This window comes from Vulpes lagopus, chromosome 10, assembly GCF_018345385.1.
Source record: "Vulpes lagopus strain Blue_001 chromosome 10, ASM1834538v1, whole genome shotgun sequence".
Taxonomy (NCBI): Eukaryota; Metazoa; Chordata; class Mammalia; order Carnivora; family Canidae; genus Vulpes; species Vulpes lagopus.
In genome coordinates, this window is record NC_054833.1 from 48,019,696 (window position 1) to 48,040,401 (window position 20,706).

A 20,706-nucleotide genomic window follows, 5' to 3' on the forward strand; every position below is an offset into this window, starting at 1 on the left:
GATCCTGCTCCTTTTAGCTGAAAGGACATGGATTTGTGTGCAGGCCTTCACACTGTGGGTGAGAGGTGGGAGATTCTTGAAGTCAGGCTGCCAGGCAGGTGCAAGCATGAGCCCCTCCCCAGGGTTGGAACTGTGCCGGGTGGTGTTCTCCAAGCGCTTGCTGTACCTCTTCCATGTGATTTGGAAGGTTGAGAAAACAGGAGTGGTCCCGAGAGGGAGTGAGTGCCAGTCCAGATGCTCATCTAGCCCCTGGGGGAAGAGGGTGGCACCGGAAGATGGAGAAGCAGGATGGAGTTCCCTTTGCAAATGAGCCAGGACATTCCCATGATGCCAGGCCAGGCGATGGTTACAGGCCTCTGCTCCCTGAGTTCTCTGAAATGCAAAGAATGGAGCTGAGCCCCACAGGCCACCAGAAAAATAATCTGAATTCCCTTGAATGTGTCCAGTGCTGGGTGGAACATACACAGGTGGGGAGCAGGGGTCCTGGGGGTGACAAGGCTCTGGAATCTGTGATGGGGAGGAGCTGGGAGCACTTGACATGACACCTGGCTCTGGAGGGCAGGACAGGCTGTGTCTGTCTCTACCCCACTAAATCTGTCAGCCCCTGGAGTCTTCCCACAGAGGCCTTTGACCCTGTGTCCTGGGTTTTCCCGGTGGGCGTCAGGCCTGAGGACCAGACTTGTGAGGAGAGGAGGATACAGGGAGTTCAGAGAGCCCCTGTCTCCTCTCTCCCTGCCCTGCCCTATCTGGACACCGCTCCTTCTGATGGGATAGTGGACAAAACAGCTCAGGGAGGCTCTCTTGCCCTCGAGAGACATGACTTCTTTTCTCTTTTGTCTTCCTCCTTTTTGTTTTCCATTTCTCTTTTGCTGTTTAAAATCTTTGTCTTTAGACTTTATTTTTTTCCCAAGTTTCTTTTTTCTTCATTGTCTTCTTCTTCTTCTTCTTTCTAAATGTGTCACTTTCCCTCTGTTCTGGGGACTTTCTCATTTTTTCAGGCTTATTTTCCTTGCTAACCTCTCCTCTTCCGTGGAGATGGGCAGTGGTTTGTGGAGGCCACCGAGTTCCCTTGACAACATCACTGAAGCTCATGCCACTGATTGGCTACATGGTACTTGCTGAAAGCAGGCGGAGATTGGACCATGAGAGATGGGGTCCTTGGAAATCACAGGGTCTGTACAGACAGTGAAGAACCCTGTCCCTTTCTTGAGCAGCCTCTGCCTGAGCCATAGCCGCAGGTCTGAGGGCTTCTGTGTTGGCCCCTGCTCTTGAGATGGATGTTCCATTGCTGTTGCTGGCAAGCAATTTCAGAAAACTGAGTTTCCTCATGCCTGAGTCCTGTTTTGAGAAATAACGTCTCCCAGTTTTTACCCCAATATGAAGGAGCTTTGTTTCCTATAATTTGTTTCTGTAATTGCAAAACCCCAGCACAGATATTTAACATTCAGACATCATGCTTGTGAGTGCAGAGGAGGGTCCTTTCTAATGAGTCCCGTGAATCTTTCCTACAGATCTGCATGTGTCATAAGGCCTAAAGCAACCAGATCTACCCCCAAAGACCCCATGGAGTTGGATGGTCCTCACAGGAGACTTTTTTTCTAAAAGTTGTCATTTAAAGTATTTATTGGATATCAGGCACCGTATTGTATGGCCTCCCATTTCCCAGCTGAGGCTCAGAGGGGTAAGCAACATGCCCAAGGTTATTAAGCACATAAATGGCAGGATTGGGTCTCAAGCTTTGGTAAATCTGGTGCTAAAGCTCTTTCTCTTCATTATCATTGTTGTCTTCTTGATCTTTTACATCAGAGGCTTTCAAACTTTCTTGACTTCAATCCACAATGATTTCATTTTACATGTTCACATACTATACAGTAATATTTACATGTTTATTAAACTTCTCATGAAACATGGGCAGCCCCAGTGGCCCAGTGGTTTAGTGACACCTTCAGCTAGGAGCGTGATCCTGGAGACCCGGGATCGAGTCCCATGTCAGGCTCCTTGCATGGAGCCTGCTTCTCCCTCTGCCTGTCTCAATCTCTCTCTCTGTGTGTGTCTGTCATGAATAAATAAATAAATAATATTAAAAAAATAAACTTCTCATGAAACAGTGTACACCCCTGTATATGAAGCATTCTGACATTTCCTCTCCAATCTTTTCCATTTCGTGCTATTTATGAAAAATGTATGTCAATTGGGAGTCACAAAGATAATTTGTTGATGCACTAATGAGTTGTGACCAGCATTGGAAAAATGCTGTCTGTGAGACAGGCAAACACACTTGTCATTGTTGTGCATGTGAAAGTATTTTGATGTTCTGTTTGTTTTGCTGTCAGGGTGTGTGAGGAGACTAAGGCAGGGCAGCATACTGTCTTCAAAGTATTCTGTAAAGACTGGGGGCACCAGATCCCTGAAGGGGAGACTGGCTGGAAGACAGGGTGAGCTGTGCATTAAGCTAATTAACAGTTTGTGCTTCTCTGACTGGGGGGCATTGTCACCTCCGGTCGTCTGCCCTGAAGTTCTGATAATCATTCTGGGATTTTTAATAAAAGACTGAAAAAAAAAAAGTTGCAAGCTTTCAACAGGCTTTAACAAGCTCACTTGCTTAAAAACATAACACAGGGTCCTGATGCTTGCATGTTGAAAGGGAGCTCTGAGGTGCTGAGAGTGACTTAGAGTCTTTTTCCAGTGTCCCTGCTGGTGGTCATCCTGCCTCTGGCTCCCTCCACTGCTTGGCTGAGCTCCTGGCCCATGGTGGACTTGTGTTGAGGAAGTGGGGGCTCAGTCCTTGTAAGGGAGCCTTTTCCACCATTTACGTAGAATGATCATTGATTGAGCTAAAATCCAATAAGGTATTAATTGTGCACCAACTATGTAGCAGCCATGATATCAGGAACACAAAGAAAAATAAGTCCTGGTTTCTTCCATCAACTGCTCTGTAAATAACATGAGATACCTGTTCTCCCACTTCCATACCACTGCTTCTCCACCAAGAGTCTGTCTGGTTCATTCGCTGATTCATTCTCTTAACAGCATATACTCTGGCCAGGCCCAGTGCTAAGCCTGAAGAAGTCATGCCCAGCCCTGCCCCATGCCCCCAGCCATTTCTTTCTGAGGCTTATTATCTGTAGTTTCTCTAATTTTTTACATATTATATTTTTTCAGATCTCTGAGTCCCCGACTTCAGAAACCCTCTAGTTTGTCATTGACCTTCTTAGAGTCACTGAGCACCCAGAATAATGGGAAGAGAATGCATTTATTTTTAAAGTTTTAAGTGGAGTATTTAGCTGAAATTTTTTTGGCAGGCTTTCATATGCAAATGACACTGCAGAGTATTATATTTTTTCCCCCAAAGTAGGAGATATCATGAATATGAAAAGACTTTTGGTATAAGGAAAAAGGGGGAGTTTTATTCCCTCCACATTTGACTGCAGCTCTAAAATTCTCTTTATTAATGCAAAGTTCCTTTGTCATTTTGGCTTTGGGACACTGTTACCAAACCTTGTGGGTAATATCAGGTTCCAAAAATATGGTAGAAAGAAGTCTTTCCTGGTCCCAGAGTGACTGTTGGGTCCAATGACCAGGAAGACTTACAGATGGAGGTTGTCTAATGATTTGTGGTAACTCAGTTTCTTAATCATAAAACGTAGCCAAAGTTTTAACTTTTCCTTAAGAGGCTTCTGTAGCGAATAAGTATTTGGTAATTTGTCATTTAAGTAAGGAAAATACTGTCAGACACTGCTTGAAAAGTTCACCCTTTACTTAAAACATTTTTATTATGCAATATCTGAGACATACAAAAACATATGAAGATGACTGTGATAAAAACCTATGAATATATTACCAAGGTTAAGAAAGAAAACAATTGAGTGATCTTTCATTTATGACTAAATTAATTTACCAAACATTAAACGTTTGGATCGTTCTACTCGAGATGTTTCATCAGGAAGAAGGTCAGTAGAGGTATTTTTCAGTTTCTCTAATGCAAAAGAGCTAATTCTTGAATATTCTTTGTTTTGTCCACATTTTCTTCCTTTTGGAACTGTGAAGGTTTTTTACTGTTCTCTTTTGGCTTGTAATAGACTAGCAATGATGTAGCATATTGCAAATCCACGCATCTTATTTATCAGAGGTTAAGAGTAGAGGACACTTCTGTATCAAAGATCAAAGAAAACATGGCATCATCATTTACAGATAATATTAGAAGATTTTCTTCTTATTTATTTAGACTGATCTTTAGGGATTTAGCTCCTTATCCATTTATCATCATTGTTTTATTTTTTTAAAGATTTTATTTATTTATTTGAGAGAAAGAGAGAGAACAGAGGGAGAGTGAGGGTGAGAAGGAGAAGCAGACCCTTGGCTGAGCAAGGAGCCCAACATGGAGCTCCATCCCAAGACCCTGGGATCATGACCTGAGCCGAAGGCAGACACTTAATAGACTGAGCCACCCAGGTGCCCCAATCATATTTGTTTTAATCACACCAGAGATAACACTCAATGTTGAATAACTTTTATTTATAAGATTTCTTAGCAACATATTATAGTACATGTAGATACTAAGTGAATATATAAACATTTTTTTCTGTACCCCATCAAACTTCAGTAGTAGTCCTTCTTAGGGACACTTAAAAATACTGAGCCAATCATCTTAAATATATTATTACCACTAATGTACAGTATCCACTACTACTACCAACATTTGTGGAGAATATGGCTAATGTGAAATTTTAAACATGATAACATTTTCTTATACATCAGTCTCAGAGAGTTGTCACCCATAGTGTTAGAGTCTAAAGAGTTAATCATTTTTTAAAGATTATTTATTTATTTATTTAGTTATTTATGATAGACAGAGAGAGAGAAAGAGAGGCAGAGACACAGGCAGAGGGAGAAGCAGGCTCCATGCAGGGAGCTCGATGTGGGACTCGATCCCGGGACTCCAGGATCGCGCCCTGGGCCAAAGGAAGGCGCCAAACACCTGAGCCACCCAGGGATCCCCCGAGTTAATCATTATTGTGGTATAATTTTAGTTCAATTTAACAAAGATTTTCCTGAGCATCTAGAAAATGCTGGACACTGAGCCGGATGCTAGAGACACATTACTGAGCCATTCATGGGTCCTCTGCTTGATGAGACTGGTCAGAGACTTACCCTTTAGCCAGCATGGATGAATTTGCATTTAGGATTGCTAGAGTTGGTAGTTAATGAATATAGTCTGTAAAGAAACAGTGTAATATTTTAAATAGAAAGGATACTTGAGACAGAACCTAAAGAAATATGATTTTGGTGTGTGGTTGGTAGATTCTTCATAATGCAAGGGAACTTAAATTTGGATCCATCAGTAGTTATTTCAGTTTTTTAAGTGTTACTGATGTTTTATTTCTTGTGAGTGTATTATTTAGGTTTACATAATAAAAAGGGAGCACAATGATACTAGTAATGTGTGTGTGTGTGTGTGTGTGTGTGGTACATCTATCTGTACTATGTAAATGTATGTTTTACTATTGGGATGAGGAATTTTTTTCTCTTTGTGGAATTTCTTGCAGAGAACTCTTGTACTTCATGATACTAGAGAATTTCCTCCCCTACCACAGTAGTACCTTCATATTTCTATTATTAACCGAGGTGTAGCAAGTCATAATGCTTATTTAAGAGCATTTATAAAACAAACGAGGTGAAGATGTGGTTTTCTTTCATTCTTTGGGCTTTGCATAACATTATAAGAGGAACACAAACACTCTCAACTACATGCTATAGTGTCTGTTTCCAGTGATTTGGGGGGAGAATTGTGTATATTGCAGTTTTTGCGCAGGTAAATTTGCTTTCTGCTTTTTCTTGACGTTATTATCTAGTCAGCTTTCCTGGGTAACTAACTTATACTTGCTATCATAATCTCTGCTTACCTTAAACCTTAAAGGACCCAAAAGAATCTCGTGTTTTGAACCTGAGAACTCTAATTTTCCCTGCTTTCCCCAGGAAAGTTATAAGCCTGAGGGTGGCAGGTTTAAGGAAGAAAGGGAGAGGAGGATGTGTATTTTTTTTTCTGATGCTGGCTGGCATGTGTGTTATTATAACAAGGTGCAATAAGTCCCCCATGTGCAGTAGGACATAGAAATACTTGAGTGGGAAACGGGATAGAGAATAGGATTAATTTCTGTGTCATAATTTTGTAACTTGGTTTCATTTTTTTGACAAAGGATTGTCAATTCCCAGGATAAACCAGAACCAAATTGAAATGTATGTAATAATATCGAAACACATTGTCAAGCTAACTAGAATTCCTAAAAATCATATACCACTCCCCACATACCCACACCCTTTAAATAGGGTAACTGAAATGGGTACTAGATGCAGTACAGGCCTGTGTATGTCTCCTTTCTTGTAAATTAGTTTTGTGAAGCACCAGGAAGGGCTTTAAGAAGAATGTAGATTGCACTGCGATCACTGCATTGACCTCCATTCTGAGGTCTGGTTGCTGAGCTCTACTTACCTGAGAGCCAGCACGTCCTTAGGTTGTGAGAAGATGAACATGGTAAGTGAGAAGAGCAAACTAAGGGAAATGAGCTTGTCTCACATTTAGTGTTGTAATCAAACAGAAGTTAAAGTGATGTGGACACATATTTATAGTTTACACACCAGTATTGTGTTGTATCCTACTTAGTAAGCAGCAGATGACTGTGATTATCATGAAATTTATACAACCAACTTGGAAAAATGGCTTTTGAAGACCCTCGTGAAGACCCCTAAATCTAAAGACAGGCCAGATCTCTTCTTTCTGAGGCAGGGGCCCAGATGACAGATGGCTCTGCCAAAGATCCTGGGACCAGGACTGAGGTTTCAAGTCTCACAGGACTTAAGGAAGAGCAGCTTTCTTGCCCACAGTGGAGATTTACCCCTTCCCTCGAAGAGCTAATTTTGAGCAAAGTAAAGATCAGGCCATGACAGGGTGTAGTGCAAGGGAGGAAGTAAGGCAGGGGACCTGGGAGAGGGCAGCCCAATGTCTGGGCACCAACAGTGTTCCTTCCTGATCTGCTCCTGCGGGGCTCCCAGGAGGGTCTGTATCCAAGCGTTTCTGTGGGCACTCCATAAATTGGGAGTGTATTTGGTTAACCAGAAAATATCCATGAAGGCACAGAGAAGGAGGAGTATCCATTAGTCACTTCTAAGTGTGAATTAATGTCTTTATTTGTTTTTTCTAGACTCCTACATGGCTGAGGTAGAGCATGGGGCACAGATGATGTGATGGAAAGAGTATTGAGTGGCTTTAGACAACCAGGTGGAAAATGAGAGCAATGGGCCCCCAGGATATGGAAGGGAAAGGCATTGAGTCAAGAGGGACTAGAGGTCTCAGGAAGGGTGGGGAGGGGCAGAGGAAGAAGGAGAGAGAGAATCCCAGGCAGACTCTGTGCTGAGTGTGGAGCCTGATATGGGGCTTGATTCCACACCCCCAAGATCATGACCTGAGCCAAAATCAAGAGTTGGATGCTCAACTGACTGAGCTACCCCGGCACCCCAATACTTTCTTCTTTAAAATCGTGTGGTATAAAATGAGTTTTATTTTATGAGCCCTAATCTATACTATATTCTCTGTGTTCCCTCTTATAGAACACACTCAGTTCATAACTAAGAAAAACTGAATGGAAAAATCAGTATATTTCATGATCTGCACAAATTTTTTAATGTAATTTAAGAAAAAATATGAGCGCTAAAAATGACATTTCAAAGATAACAGAAATTCAGAATGTGATGGGTTACTAAAGTTCCAAAAACACATGACTATCAGATGCCTCACTAGAATATAGTCCTTGATATCCTGAATTAACATTATGTTGTGTTTCAGTGGAGCGATGGGAGGGAGGATTACAAATAAATGCCATGGTCCATTAACAAAGGGTGGCATGATGGCCTATTCTGAAAATCCAGTTCTGAATGAGCTGGAAACACACTGAAAACAATCTGTTAAATACAAAACTCAGCTCCAAGAAAAGCACAGGAGAAGTCCTTTGGTGCACCCCTCAGTAAGCTCTGCGGCATTCGTATGACCCCCACGCCAAGCTCCCATCTTCTTTGGTCCATGAAGAAGGGTCCTGAAGGCTGGAGGTGTCTGTGCCCTCTTCTGGGGACAGGGGCACGGCCTTGTGTGGTAGCTCATTGGACATCGTCATGAAAGGGGTGAAGGGATAGGGGGGTGGTGTCGGGTACCCTGGCACATGGTACAGATCCTCCAGCATGTGCAGTGAGTAGGACTGAGCCCCAGCTAGGGGGGACCCCCAGCTTGAGCTCCTGTGCTGGGTGGTGCTCCCTGACTCCATCTGGGAGAGGCAACCTGTGCTGGGTGGCAGGGTCTGCAGGGTGTCGGCGGGCACGAGGTCTGTCTGGCTGAGACCATCAGGCACTGTTTGCTCCCATGAGTCCCTCTGAAGAAAATGGAAAGGTCACTGGGGTTAGTTGTTGGGTTGATACTCTGATGTGGACAGATTTCCTCACCAACACTGGCAGCTTCCACGGTGGACTTGGTATCCTCCATCTGCCGTTCCAGCCTCCTTAGCAGGCTGCTGTTCCCTCTGATGTCTGAACACCAGCCCTGAGAGTTTTTAGTTCCTTTCTTACTCTAGCATTAGATATATCTATCTATCATCTATCATCTATCTATCTTCTATTCCCCAGAAAACAACATTAAATGAGTAAAATGAGAGAACAATAGAAGGAACATTTATACAGCATTTTGCCATTTCCAATGTACTATGTCTTGCATTCTTTTCGAGTTGCACAATACAGGGGATCCCAGAATCCCCCTTCCACAGTGGGGACATCTGCTCCAGCTACTCATGAAAGGAGTAGGTCTCTAAACTACCTGATGGGCCTTTGCCCTCCCTGAATCAAGAGGTAGAAACTTCCCTAGGCTTGGAGGGGGAAAGATCTGGGTTCATTTCATGGCTGCACCAGTTATTACCTTCCTGACTCTGAGTACCTCACTTTGCTCATCTGCAAAATGGGGCTTTAATAAGCATATCCCAAGTTGTTGCAAGTATTAAATGAACAAAGGAAGTTCCTGGCTGGAGTAGGTGCTCAATAATGTTAATTCCCACCTCCCTCCATTCCCTCTTTGGTCTAAATTCCCATCCTTAGAGATTCATTCCTTTGTAGTGGAAGGCTTTACAGTTTGCTGCAACATGGGTTTTAGTGTTCTTCAGATCTTTATGAACTCACCTCTTTGTTAAGACTGGGGGTGGTGGTGGTGGGGAACAAGATTCTATAGGGTAGAAATACGGTGGGGAGGGGCGGCCTGGGGACCCGGAGGGAAGGACCCCTGATTTTCCTCGTTCAGGTATGTTACATCCTAGTCATGTGGGAGATGAACTTCGGGGCTCTTTCCTTGCGTGTGGAAGGAGCGATGGGGGAACATCTGGCAAGATCAGCAGCGCACTAACAAAATGGGTATAAACGGTGGTCCCGTCCAAGCCCGTGGGTCCTCCAGGGAGGCCCCTCGGAGCGCTTGCTGGGGGAGCAGCCGCAGGCAGGTGAGCGTGGGGTGCGGGGCGGGCCAGCTCCGGCTTCCACCTGGTTGCCCCGCGCAGGTGCGCAGGTGCGCGAGAGCCCAGCCCCCCTGCCTCCCGGCGGTGGGGCGCCTGCATACTCACCAGCACCAAGTGCGAGGGGTCCCCCGGGAAGGGCGGCGGCAGGAGCGGTGGCAGGGCCGAGGCGCCGAGCAGAGAGCCGGCGCTGGGGGGCAGCCCTGGGGGCCGGGGGTCCGCGTAGGGCTCGGGGAAGTAGGCGTCCAGGAGCCCCGCGGGGCCGGGCGCCGCGGGGGACTCGCAGGCGAAGGGCTTGGCCGCCGAGCTGGAGGTGCACACGTCGTTGGCGAGCTGTTTAGGGCTGTGGAAGTCCGAGTCCGAGAGGAAAGATCTCCGGACACCGTAGTAACCTGACGTCACCGGTGAGCCTGTTGCCAAAGGAAAAACACACGTGCGGAAATTTCCCCGTGGGAAGTGCGGGGGTATCTGTTGCAGCTGGGGCTTTCCTCGCGGGAATCTGTCCTAATGCAGGCCGGACACCGAGGCAAACATTTAGATACAGAGAGGTCTCGAAAAGCATTAAAGATTGCTGCATTGCCTCTTTTAACTGGTCCAGCCCAAATAGCTAATAGTTTCCAGTGCACTCTGCCTTTGGAGAGGAGTTCATTCGAGATGCTCTACTCATTCACTTGCTCAGCATGCATGATGCACTTTCTGTGTTCCAGTTACTGCGCTGGGACAAGTTGGGGTGAAAAGAGAAAAGAAATCCCTTGCCGTTTACACTATATCGAGTGAAGTGTCTTTTTCCCTAGCTTCTGAGCTCGGTCCCCATTGACACAGGACTGTTAATAATAGGAGGATCATCTGAGATTCAGTATCTCTAGACACCTTGATGCTGCAATCCCACCCCAAATCAGAGGCAGGCTGTATGCTGCTCCTACTTCTTTGTATACTGACATTTTAGCGGATGTCTTGTACCTGGCAGGCATCAAAACATGGCTCGATTGCTTTTGGGATGACAGTTTCTGGGCAATCAACTCAGAGGACTATGAAAAAAAAAATGTGTGTTCTGGCTTTGATGAGTCTCATGTTATTTGCTGCCCTCTTGTGTCCGGGCCTGGTCCCTGACTCGGCTCCCCTGGGCCCTCGGAGGGCGTGGGAACAGAATACCTCGAACAGAAAGTTTCCCTTGGTGAACACAGAGGAAGAAGCTGAAGCTAAGAAGAGTCTCAATTATGGCAACGCCAGGGAGATTGTCCCATGAGGGAAGAGAGGTGTTTGCTAAAGATTTTGAGACTCTATAGCTCAGCTGCAGTGGGAAACACTTCATCATTTAGAACATATCCGGGGACATGGACTCGAGCCCTGTAAAATGACTGGTTTAATCATTCCAGCTGCTGGTGGATGATCTAATCAGCTAAGATCTACACCCGGAAGTCACAAAAAGGCTGAAGAGAGGAGGATGCAGGTGCTTGTCGTCCTTACCTTCTCCCAGCCAGAGTGGTCCCCTTGTGGACTCTGTCCCCACCCACTCCGCATACTCATCCACAGGGAGAGGAGACCATTCTCCTTTGTTATCATGACACCATCATGCAATATTCCACTTACTTGGTACTTTGGCCCTTGCCACGTGGTGTGGCACTTTCTATTATGTTCACTACTCCCTCACCTGAGCTACAACCCTCTTTCCAATCCACCTGCCAGCTCCATGGGGACAGAGCTTATGTCTTATACATTTGTTGTGAATCCAGTAGTATAATACCGTGTTCAACAATTATATGTAAATTTATTCATTCATTCAGAGGAAATCAAAATTCCCTGTAGAAACTTACAGGAAATTCTATTCACTCTACTTTCATCTTAAATTCTATAGCCCCAAACTTCTAATCTGCTCATGAATTTGAAAGCTGCAGATAGGGGTTTCATCATAAGCATGCTTCCATAGAAGAAAAAAATCTATGCAAATGAAAATTAATATCAATAAATAAAATTCTGTTTCATGCTGTGAATTTATATCCAAGGGAGTGATTAAGACCGAGAAGAGAATGAAGAATATGTAAACAAGGCTTCCAGGACCTCATGTCTTTGCTTCCCATTTCCAAATAAAAACAACCACCAAGAAAAAAAAATCCTGTGCTCTTGTAAGCATATATTTTTCTCCTTAAAAAGGGGAGGAATAAAAAAAAAAAAAAAAGGGAGGAATAATTTGAGATCTTAAAAGAAGTTGCAAAAATGTCTTTCTATAGAAGGAAGCAGATGGGACACCTGGGTGGCTAAGTGGTTGAGCATTTGCTTTTGGCTCAGGTCATGATCCTGGGGTGCTGGGATTGAGTCCTGTATTGGGCTCCCCACAAGGAGCCTGCTTCTTCCTCTACCTATGTCTCTGCCTCTCTCTGTGTCCCTCATGGATAAGTAAATAAAATATTTTTTAAAAAGGGAGCAGATGTAACCAGATTCCAGGGATGGTAAACATGATTGGAAAACACAACATGGAGACATTTGGACATGTGAGATCTCCTATTGCTCTTATTACTTTTCTATCCAGCTCTGAAGCATACTAACATTATTGAGAAAGTCTATGGTGCTTCTGAGTGTGGGATCTGAAAGGAGTGTGTGTGTGTGTGTGTGTATGTGTGTGTGCATGTGCATGCACGTGTATGAGAGTCCCAGCGGTAGTACTAAAAATAAGAATGCCCCTATCCCACCCCTGCAGGAATATTTAATGAGACATATGTATTGAAATGAATGCCAGATGCTTATCTAAGTGCCTGACAGATAGCAAGCACCTGAAAGTAGTTCCTCCATCTGCCCACTGGTCTCTCTCCTGTTTTAAGGCAGGTGCATAATCTATCAGATCCTGGTGCCAGAATTTTAGACATTTTAAAGTTGTATCAAGGGCCTAATTGCTACTGCTTCTGCTCAGTAAGCTTCTGCTGGACAACAGATGGAAAGGCTGCCTTCAATACAGAATGAGCTCTGGATTCAGGAATGACTGAATTAGGTCTGTCTTCACTGATTTTATATTTTAAAAATAGCTGGTTTGAAAAAGTAAAATTTCAGAAGTGCTGTCATAAAGGAATGGAAGCTCCAATGCCTCTCTGAAACTCAAAAGGGAATTAATTAACAGCTCATTGAGCTCAAGTACTCACCTGGCATCTGAGCAAATGGAGACTGGGAGTTGCTGACACTGCTCTGGAAGGCAAAAGAGAGAGCAAGTGTTTTCTTTAGTTGCAAGTTTGAATTAAAAAAACAAAAGATCGGGGATACATTTTACAAGCTTTTTTTCCTGATACTAAGAAACATTATTTGGGGGTTAAACTGGGAGAGCAACCCCAATTAAGAATTCGATTATTGGGGGCACCTGGGTGGCTGAGTTGGTTGAGCATCCAGCTCTTGATTTCCACTTGGTCATGATCTCAGGCACTCAGAGAGTAGACGGGGGAGTCTGCCTGAGATTCTTTCCCTCTCCCTCTGCCCCCCACCTCTGCTCACACGCTCTCTCCCTCTCTCTCTCTCTAATAAATAAATAGAGGGGATGGGGGATGGGATAGCTGGGTGATGGACATTAAGGAGGGCACATGATGTAATGAGCACTGGGTGTTATAGAAGACTGATGAATCACTGAACTCTACCTCTGAAACTAATAAGCTATATTTTAAAATTGAATTAAACTTAATTAATGAATGAATCTTAAAAAAATTCACGTATGAGAGAACAAAGTTTTACAAGTGACAGAGAGAAACCAAAGTTAGATTCTGGTAAACATGCCAAAAAGCACAGGCTAGATGAAATGGAATAATTTGTCTCTTGTTTTGTACTGTTTCTGTTAATATGAAATATAGGTCAAGTGATTTATATACATGCAGACATACATACCTATGCTTGGCATTTGGCTTCAACATTCAATGGTCACTGTCTGCCTTCATGCAGAATCAAAGCTCCACCAAGGGTAGGGGCCTTCAACCATGGCTTGTGCTCAGTGCCCAGAATGGAATGTGGTTCATAGTAGATGCAAAAATATGTGGAATAAAGACCCAGTCCTCAAAGAACCCAGAGTCACAGTGATCATGGGAAGTTGGGGCATGTTGTCTGTTGAATTATGCTCCCTTAAAAGATAACTGGAAGTCCTAATCCCTAGTACCTGTCAATATGACCTTATTTGGAAATAGGATCTTTGAAGATATAACCAGTTAAATTAAGATGATGTCATAGTGAATTTGGGGTGGGCCCTAAATTCAATATGACCAGTGTCCTTCTAAGAGGAGAAAGACACACAGGGACCCAGACCCAGAGGGGTGAAGCCATGTAAAGAGAGGCAGAAATTTGAATGATACAATGTCAGGCTAAGAATCCACAACCACCAGCAGCTAGAAGAGGCAGGGAGATTATGCTCCCTTAGAGCCTTCAGAGGGAGGCTGGCCCTGCTGACACCTTGATTTTGGACTTCTAGACTCCAGACTGTGAGGCAATTCATTTTTGTCACTTTAAGCCTCCCTCCACCTGCTCCTCTCCCCCAGATTTGTGGTGCTTTGCTATTGTGGCCCTAGGAAACTAACATAGTTACTGATGGTGAAACAGACAATGCTGTGTAGTGTGAGGAGTGATGTGGCAGTGGTGGTGGGGAGATGGAGTGAGGGGCCACCTAAGCTGGTATTAGGGATGGAGTGGGGAACACATCCGGGGGGGGGGGGGCGGCGGGAAGGGTGACGCTAAAGCTGACCTCTGAAGGAAGGGTATCCTGGTGTGCAGAGTCCTAAAATATACAATTGCAAATTTTGGCTCCACAATACACGGGAACAAAGTTATGTAAGAAAAAATAGCTGTGGAAGAGTTAAGAGTCCTCAACATCTAATTCTTTGGATCTGAGCTCCTGTCCCTCACAGCACTATAGACTCATAAATTGGAAGAGATTTTATAGAGAGCCTTTTGCAACCATCCACTTGATGCCAAATTCCTGTCCACATTATTAATGCTGGGTGCAGTTAGCCTTTAGGGCTGCAGAAACCAGCACCCTCTCAGAAAGTCCGTTTCTCCTCTGGGCACTATTGACTGTCACAAAGCAGGCAGAAGGGAATAAATTTCTTTTTTTCTCATCTTTTAGGTCCACACACACTTCTTCCATGTATGGCCCTTCACATATTAGAAGAGAACCCATCATTTCCCCAACCGTCTTCATCAGTTTGGGCTGCTCTACCAGATGCCATAGACTGGGTGGCTTGAGCAAGAAACATGTCTCCCAGGCCTGGAGGCTGAAAGTGTGCCCAAGGGATTGGGTTTTTGTTGGGGGCCCTCCTCCTGGTTTGCACCCATCTGGCTTCTCACTGTGTCTTCATGTGGTGGGAAGAGAGCTTATCTCTCTCAGGTGTCTCTCCTATGAAGGCACTAATCCCATTCACAAGGGCTCCACCCTCACAACCTAATTACCTCCCAAAGGCCCCATTTCCAAATACCATTACGTTGAGGCTTAGGGCCTTAACATATGAATTCCGAGGGGTCACAGGTATCCAGTTCATAGCACTAAAGTGGCATTCAGTCTTTCCAGGCAGACTAATCCTCCAACCATGGGGTACCTGGGGGGTTCAGTCGGTTAAGCGTCCGACTCTTGATCTCAGGATTTAATTTCAGAGCTGTGAGTTCAAGCCCCACTTTGGGCTCCATGCCTCTTAGAAGGATCACAGGTTCTTTGAGTGAAGACTCTGGAACCAGAGTGTATGTGTTTGAATCCCAGCTCTGCCTCTTAGTAGCTGTGTGATCTTGGGCACCTGAGATTAAATGATATCCTATATGCTTAGGATAGTTCCTGGCATAGAGCAAGTAGGAAGTAAGTGTTAGCTGTTACCACTCAGATGCATCTTCATGCCCCTTCAAATCTATGGCATGTTCCTCTAAATCTGTTCTGATTTCTGTGTCTTGCTGTATAAGAAGTTAACACTTTTAAGTGGCAGAAGGAAACCTGGGGCAGGAAGGGTCAGAGGTGGGTGCAGATTGGGGTGCCCTACATCTTCCATACGAAGGAAAGGAGGCAGTGATGAAACATAAAGCACTTGGGTTTGGGCACATTGCCCCACATTGCCGGGGCTCATCCTCTTCAGAGTTTCCCTCCAAGTTCCAGCCATGTCTGGCTGGGTGTCTCTCCAGAGGCCCGGACCAAAGCCTCCATGCTCTGGCTTCTGCTTGGGCCTCCTCTGTGCACACAGGGTGTGTCTCTTCTCCCACTCGCTCTCCCTGCCTGCTCCCCTTAACTGCTCTGGCCGAGGCTGGACCAGGAGGAAGGCTTCTGTGAGATGCTGGCCCACGTCCCACCTGCTGGACAGAAGCATCAGCACCCTATCCTCCATCAGCATCTGTCAGCCGCTCCCGTCTCAGCTGGAATGGCTCTGCCTCCAGCCTCTTCCTTGAATCATGGATAAAACTCAGTCTACACTGACGTGGTTTCTACAGCTTCCAGCCTCTGCTGTGACGGCTTTCCTCTCGTTCTCTTCTACATACACCAGCAGTCCCTGGAATCTTCTTATATTCCTCCTTCTTCTGCCCGGGCTTCCTTATCACTGCGGGATAGCCAGTTGCATCATTGCAACTGTTTTCATTTTTTTTTTTTTTTTTTGGTTACCCATAACATTTTACCTTGAATATTTAACAAAGACTACAACAATATCTGAAAACTCCCCATGACAAAATCCTTAGAACTTGAACTCTCACTAGCCGTCTCCTACTCTGCATGCGTATGCTATCTTCTTTCATTTTAGCTTGTTTCATTACATCTTCCCAAATTAACCATCTTCATTGTCATCATTTCATTAATTAAATCTGTAGTAGCTTTACTTATATGTTTACCATTTTCTTGGCTTACTCTTCTTCCAGATTTTTTTTTTTAAGATTCATTTTCTATTTTCTAAAGTAATCCTTCAGAAAACTCCTTTCCTGCTGGAAATGGTGGTAAAATGTTTCAGTTTTCATTTACCCAAAAATATCATTTCTTTTTCTCTTGTACTTGAAAGATAATATTGCTAGGTTCACAACTGTAACTTTACAGTTATTCCTCTCTCAGCACTTCAAAGATATTGCCCCACTATCTTTTGGCTTCCATAATTGCCGTTGACCTTGCAGTTATACTTTGGATGATTTTTCTGACTGCTTTCAAAAAAATTATTATGGAAGTAGAGTCAACACACAATGTTGTATTAGTTTCAGATGTTCAATGTGGTGATTTGTCAATTCTATACATTACTCAATGCTCATGTCTTAAATGTAGTTACCATCTGTCACTATACAGTGTTACTACAATATTATCAACTATGTTTCCTGCACTGTACTTTTCATCCCTATGACATGTATTTTTTAACTCGAAGTTTGTACCTCTTAATCTCCTTCACCTATTTCACCCATTCCACACACCTGCCCGCCCCCACACCCCCGCCTATGGCAATTAGCAGTTTGTTCTCTGTATTCAAGAGTCTGTTTGTTACTCACTTAGCATTATACCCTCCAGCTCCATTCATGTTGTTTCAAATGGCAAGATTTTATTCTCTTTTATGGCTTAGTACTTTTTCACTGTATATATATATACCACATCTTCTTTATCCATTCATCTATCGAGGACACTTGGGCTGCTTTCATAAACTGGCTATTGTAAATAATGCTGCCATAAACATAGTAGCGCATACATGTTTTTGAACTAGTTTTTTTGTATTCTTTGGGTAAATAGTCATGGAATTACTGGATCATAGGGTCGGTCTACTTTTAATTTTTTGAGGAACCTCCATACTGTCTTCCACAATGACTGCACCAGTTTGCATTCCCACCAATGGTGCATGGCATTTCCTTTTTCTCTAGATCCTTGCCAGTACTTGTTTCTTGTGTTTTTGACTGTAGCCAATCTGATAGGTGTGAGATGATATCTAACTGTGGTTTTGATTTACATATCTCTGATGAATGATGTTGAGCATCTTTTCACATGTCTATTGGCCATCTGTGTATCTTCTTTGGAAAGAAATGCCCATTCAGGTCTTCTGCCCATTTTATAAATCTCTGCTTTTTAATAGACTCTCTTTGTCTTCAAGTTTCTTCAAAGTAAACTCATTTTACCCCTGGAAGAGTTTCAACTGTCCTCTTTTTACATACTGTCTTGTCTGTATCAACCCCATTCTCTCCTTCTGGGATTCTGTTTAGATGTATGTTAAACCTTTTACCTTTATCCTCTATACCTCAAACTTCCCTTTATATTCTCTATATCCATGATTCTTTTTCTGTATTTTGCTATAAATTGCTATAGACTTCTTCAGATCTATATCCAGTATACTAGTTCTTTCTTCAGCTATAGTTAATTTGTTGTTTTACTCATACGCTGAATTTGAAAAGTTATCAATAAATACATATTTTTTCATGTCTATAAATTCCATCTGGATTTTTAAAAAATCTGCTTGGTAATTTTTGATAGTCTCTCATTGAGGGTTTGCTATTTATTAAGTTACTATATATTTAGTATTTGGTAATTCTAATATCTAAAAGTTCTAGGAATTTAAATTTATTGTTTGTTGTTTATGCTGACTCTCACTCATAGTGGTTTGCTTCCTTATGCATCTTGGTGATCTTTGGTTGAAGCTTATATCTGGTTAACCTTAATCTGTAAAAATCTGGGGTTCTAATTTGAGAATGCTTTCCTCCAGAAGATTTATGTTTATATTTCTAGGGAGCCAGCTCCCTTCCAGGTTCCCCAGGTTAATCCTGAAGTCCCAAGTTCGGTTCCCCAACCTTGGCAACTGCTCAGGGATCAGTTCATGCATAAAGCTGATTTGGACACCTGCTCTCAGGGGAACTTGCCTTTTTGGTGTGATTCCCTTCTCATCATTCAATGACTTAATTTCTGATCAGACCTTTCCCCAGCCTTCCATGCCAACACTTCCTTTCTACAACCCCTCCATCTTGGAGATTTCCCTTACTTCCTGCCAGATCAACAACTTATTAAAATGTGTTTTATGCAGGACCCAGTTTTGTTGTGGGTGGGATTTTCCCACCCTCAGACCATCTAGTCTGACCAAAACAGTTGAACAGCTAAATATTGCAACTAGATGTAGATAACTTTCTTTTTAGGCACAGCATAAAAGATTTTATTTTTCCATTAATTTTCAAATTCTCTCACAGGGATTTAAATTATAATAGAAGTAATTCATAAACCCATACTTGTCACTTCATAAGTATACTGTTAACCACATGTGTCATCTCATTTAGTGATCACCGTAATCCCCAAAGATAGGTAATATTATTGCCATCTTAATTATGAGGGAACCCAGGAAGAGAAATAACCCACATTATTTAGTAGGTGGAACTGGTAGTAATGGTGGTTGGGGGGGTCAAATAAGAACCTTTGGAATTTCAGAGCTGATTTCTTATCTAAAGCACTATGTTGCCTTCCAAGCATTCTAATATCTCAAAAATAAAAATGGGAAATATCCTAAGTAGTTAAATTTTGTTTAGTACACAGGAGACTTAGGGACATCCAGAGAGAGCATAAAATTATACCAAAACTCACAAAAAAGACTTAGTGAGATTGATACTTTCCTGTCTCTCTCTCTCTGTCTCTCTGTCTCTCTCTCTCTCTCTTTCTCTCTCTCTCTCTCTCTCTCTCACACACACACACACACCTCCTTAGTCCTTCAATGGATATACTGTTTTGAGGGGGTCAGCTTTATTGAGGTACAACTTACATATAACAAAATTCCTAAATTTTAAACACACAATTTGATAAATTTTGACAAATTTTGACAGACTCCTGTGACCCACTTCTATAATCATGACATAAAACATTTCCATCAAATTAATTATTTTATAGCTATAATGAGTGCTACCCTCTGTATGGTGGCCTGGGAAATATTTGGTGGGGGGTGGTAAATATAAAAGGCAATGATATTGTGCCATGTCAGTTTGCCTCACACAACATAGAATTGAGTTCTAAAGTCCCTGGGTAGGGACTGGGAAGGCCTTCACTGGACAGATTTCAGAACTGGTACTTACTCCCCCATCTCATTCTCAGTTTTTTATAGGTTGAGAAAGAACAGCCTAAAATATGGGTCTATAGCATATCACTAGTTGTCATTGCACTTATGAAGGGAAAACTCACATTCCTTTCTTCCTCACTCAAAATATTATGTTCATACAGTTGCCTCTTATCATATGAATCCTCCAGAAATAATATTGAAATTAATATTGAAGAGCCTATAACTTTTGACCAAGGTAAGATGGTATATAATTTTTATTTTGCATACTGCAAACAACAGGATCTTGCAATGCCAGGTAGCCAAATTCAGAGGTTTATATTTGAATGAAATTTGCCAGCCTGCAACTTCCTGTAGCTTACACAGCAGCCTCACAGCTGCCCCAAGAGCTCCTCCATGAAAATGAGTTAATTTGAACTAATGGGTCACCAAGGTAATAAAGTGATAAGATTAGGAGTTTCACCTTGAGTACAGTTATCATCATGTTTATGACCCTATAATATTTTAAGTGCCAACCTAGTTAAAGAAATATATTGAAATGTACTAAGGAAAAGACCTCCGACTAGCATAAGATTTTTCATGCTGCTATATAATTTATTTTTAAATTCTAATGACATAGTTTAGAAGGCGTCTCTTTAATCTTTGCTACTAATGCTAAATAATAATAATCAGAGCCCTTTATGAATTGCTGGGCTCTCTTTTTAAAAGAATTTGTAGCACTTTATGTATTTACTGTCTCACTGTCATCACACTATGTTTAAGAGATGGATCAAGTGGGTGACACTATACTGAACCTTCTAAAACCATGTTTGTTTGTTTTTTTAAAATATTTATTTATTTATTTATTTGAGAGAGAGAGAATGAGAATGAGTGAGAGGGAGAGGGAGAAAGAATCTGAAGCAGACTGCTTGCTGAGTGCAGAGCCTGACATGGGGCTTGATCCCAAGTCTGCGAGATCATGACCTGAGCCCAAACTAAGAGTCAGATATTTAAGCAAATGAGCCATCCAAGCACCGCTAAAACCATGTTTTAGTGGCTGAATTTAGACCTACCATAAGTCATGATTTTCCTCCAACTTTGAAATGAATATAAAGTTAATGCTGGGTGTAACATAATCAGTCTTTAAGTGGTTATCTGTGTTAGGCTGGAATACCTTCTTCTTCCAGAAGAAAATGGGTGTAGAGAATCAGATGCCTTTG

At 42.8% G+C, this 20,706-nt stretch overlaps 1 protein-coding gene across 1 annotated transcript in view; it reads right to left on the reverse strand.

Annotated features, from left to right (window-relative positions):
* Positions 1-7,535: 7,535 nt before the first annotated feature.
* The window catches only part of C10H11orf53 (chromosome 10 C11orf53 homolog), a 36,325-nt gene continuing 23,154 nt past the window's right edge, over positions 7,536-20,706 (reverse strand). Inside the window, exons 3-5 of the mRNA XM_041771949.1 lie at positions 12,665-12,707; positions 9,642-9,943; positions 7,536-8,417 (exon numbers count right to left, since the gene is read on the reverse strand). Coding sequence (XP_041627883.1) covers positions 8,016-8,417; positions 9,642-9,943; positions 12,665-12,707 — 747 coding nt within the window. The 3' untranslated portion in view covers positions 7,536-8,015. The remainder of the gene's footprint in view (positions 8,418-9,641; positions 9,944-12,664; positions 12,708-20,706) is intronic.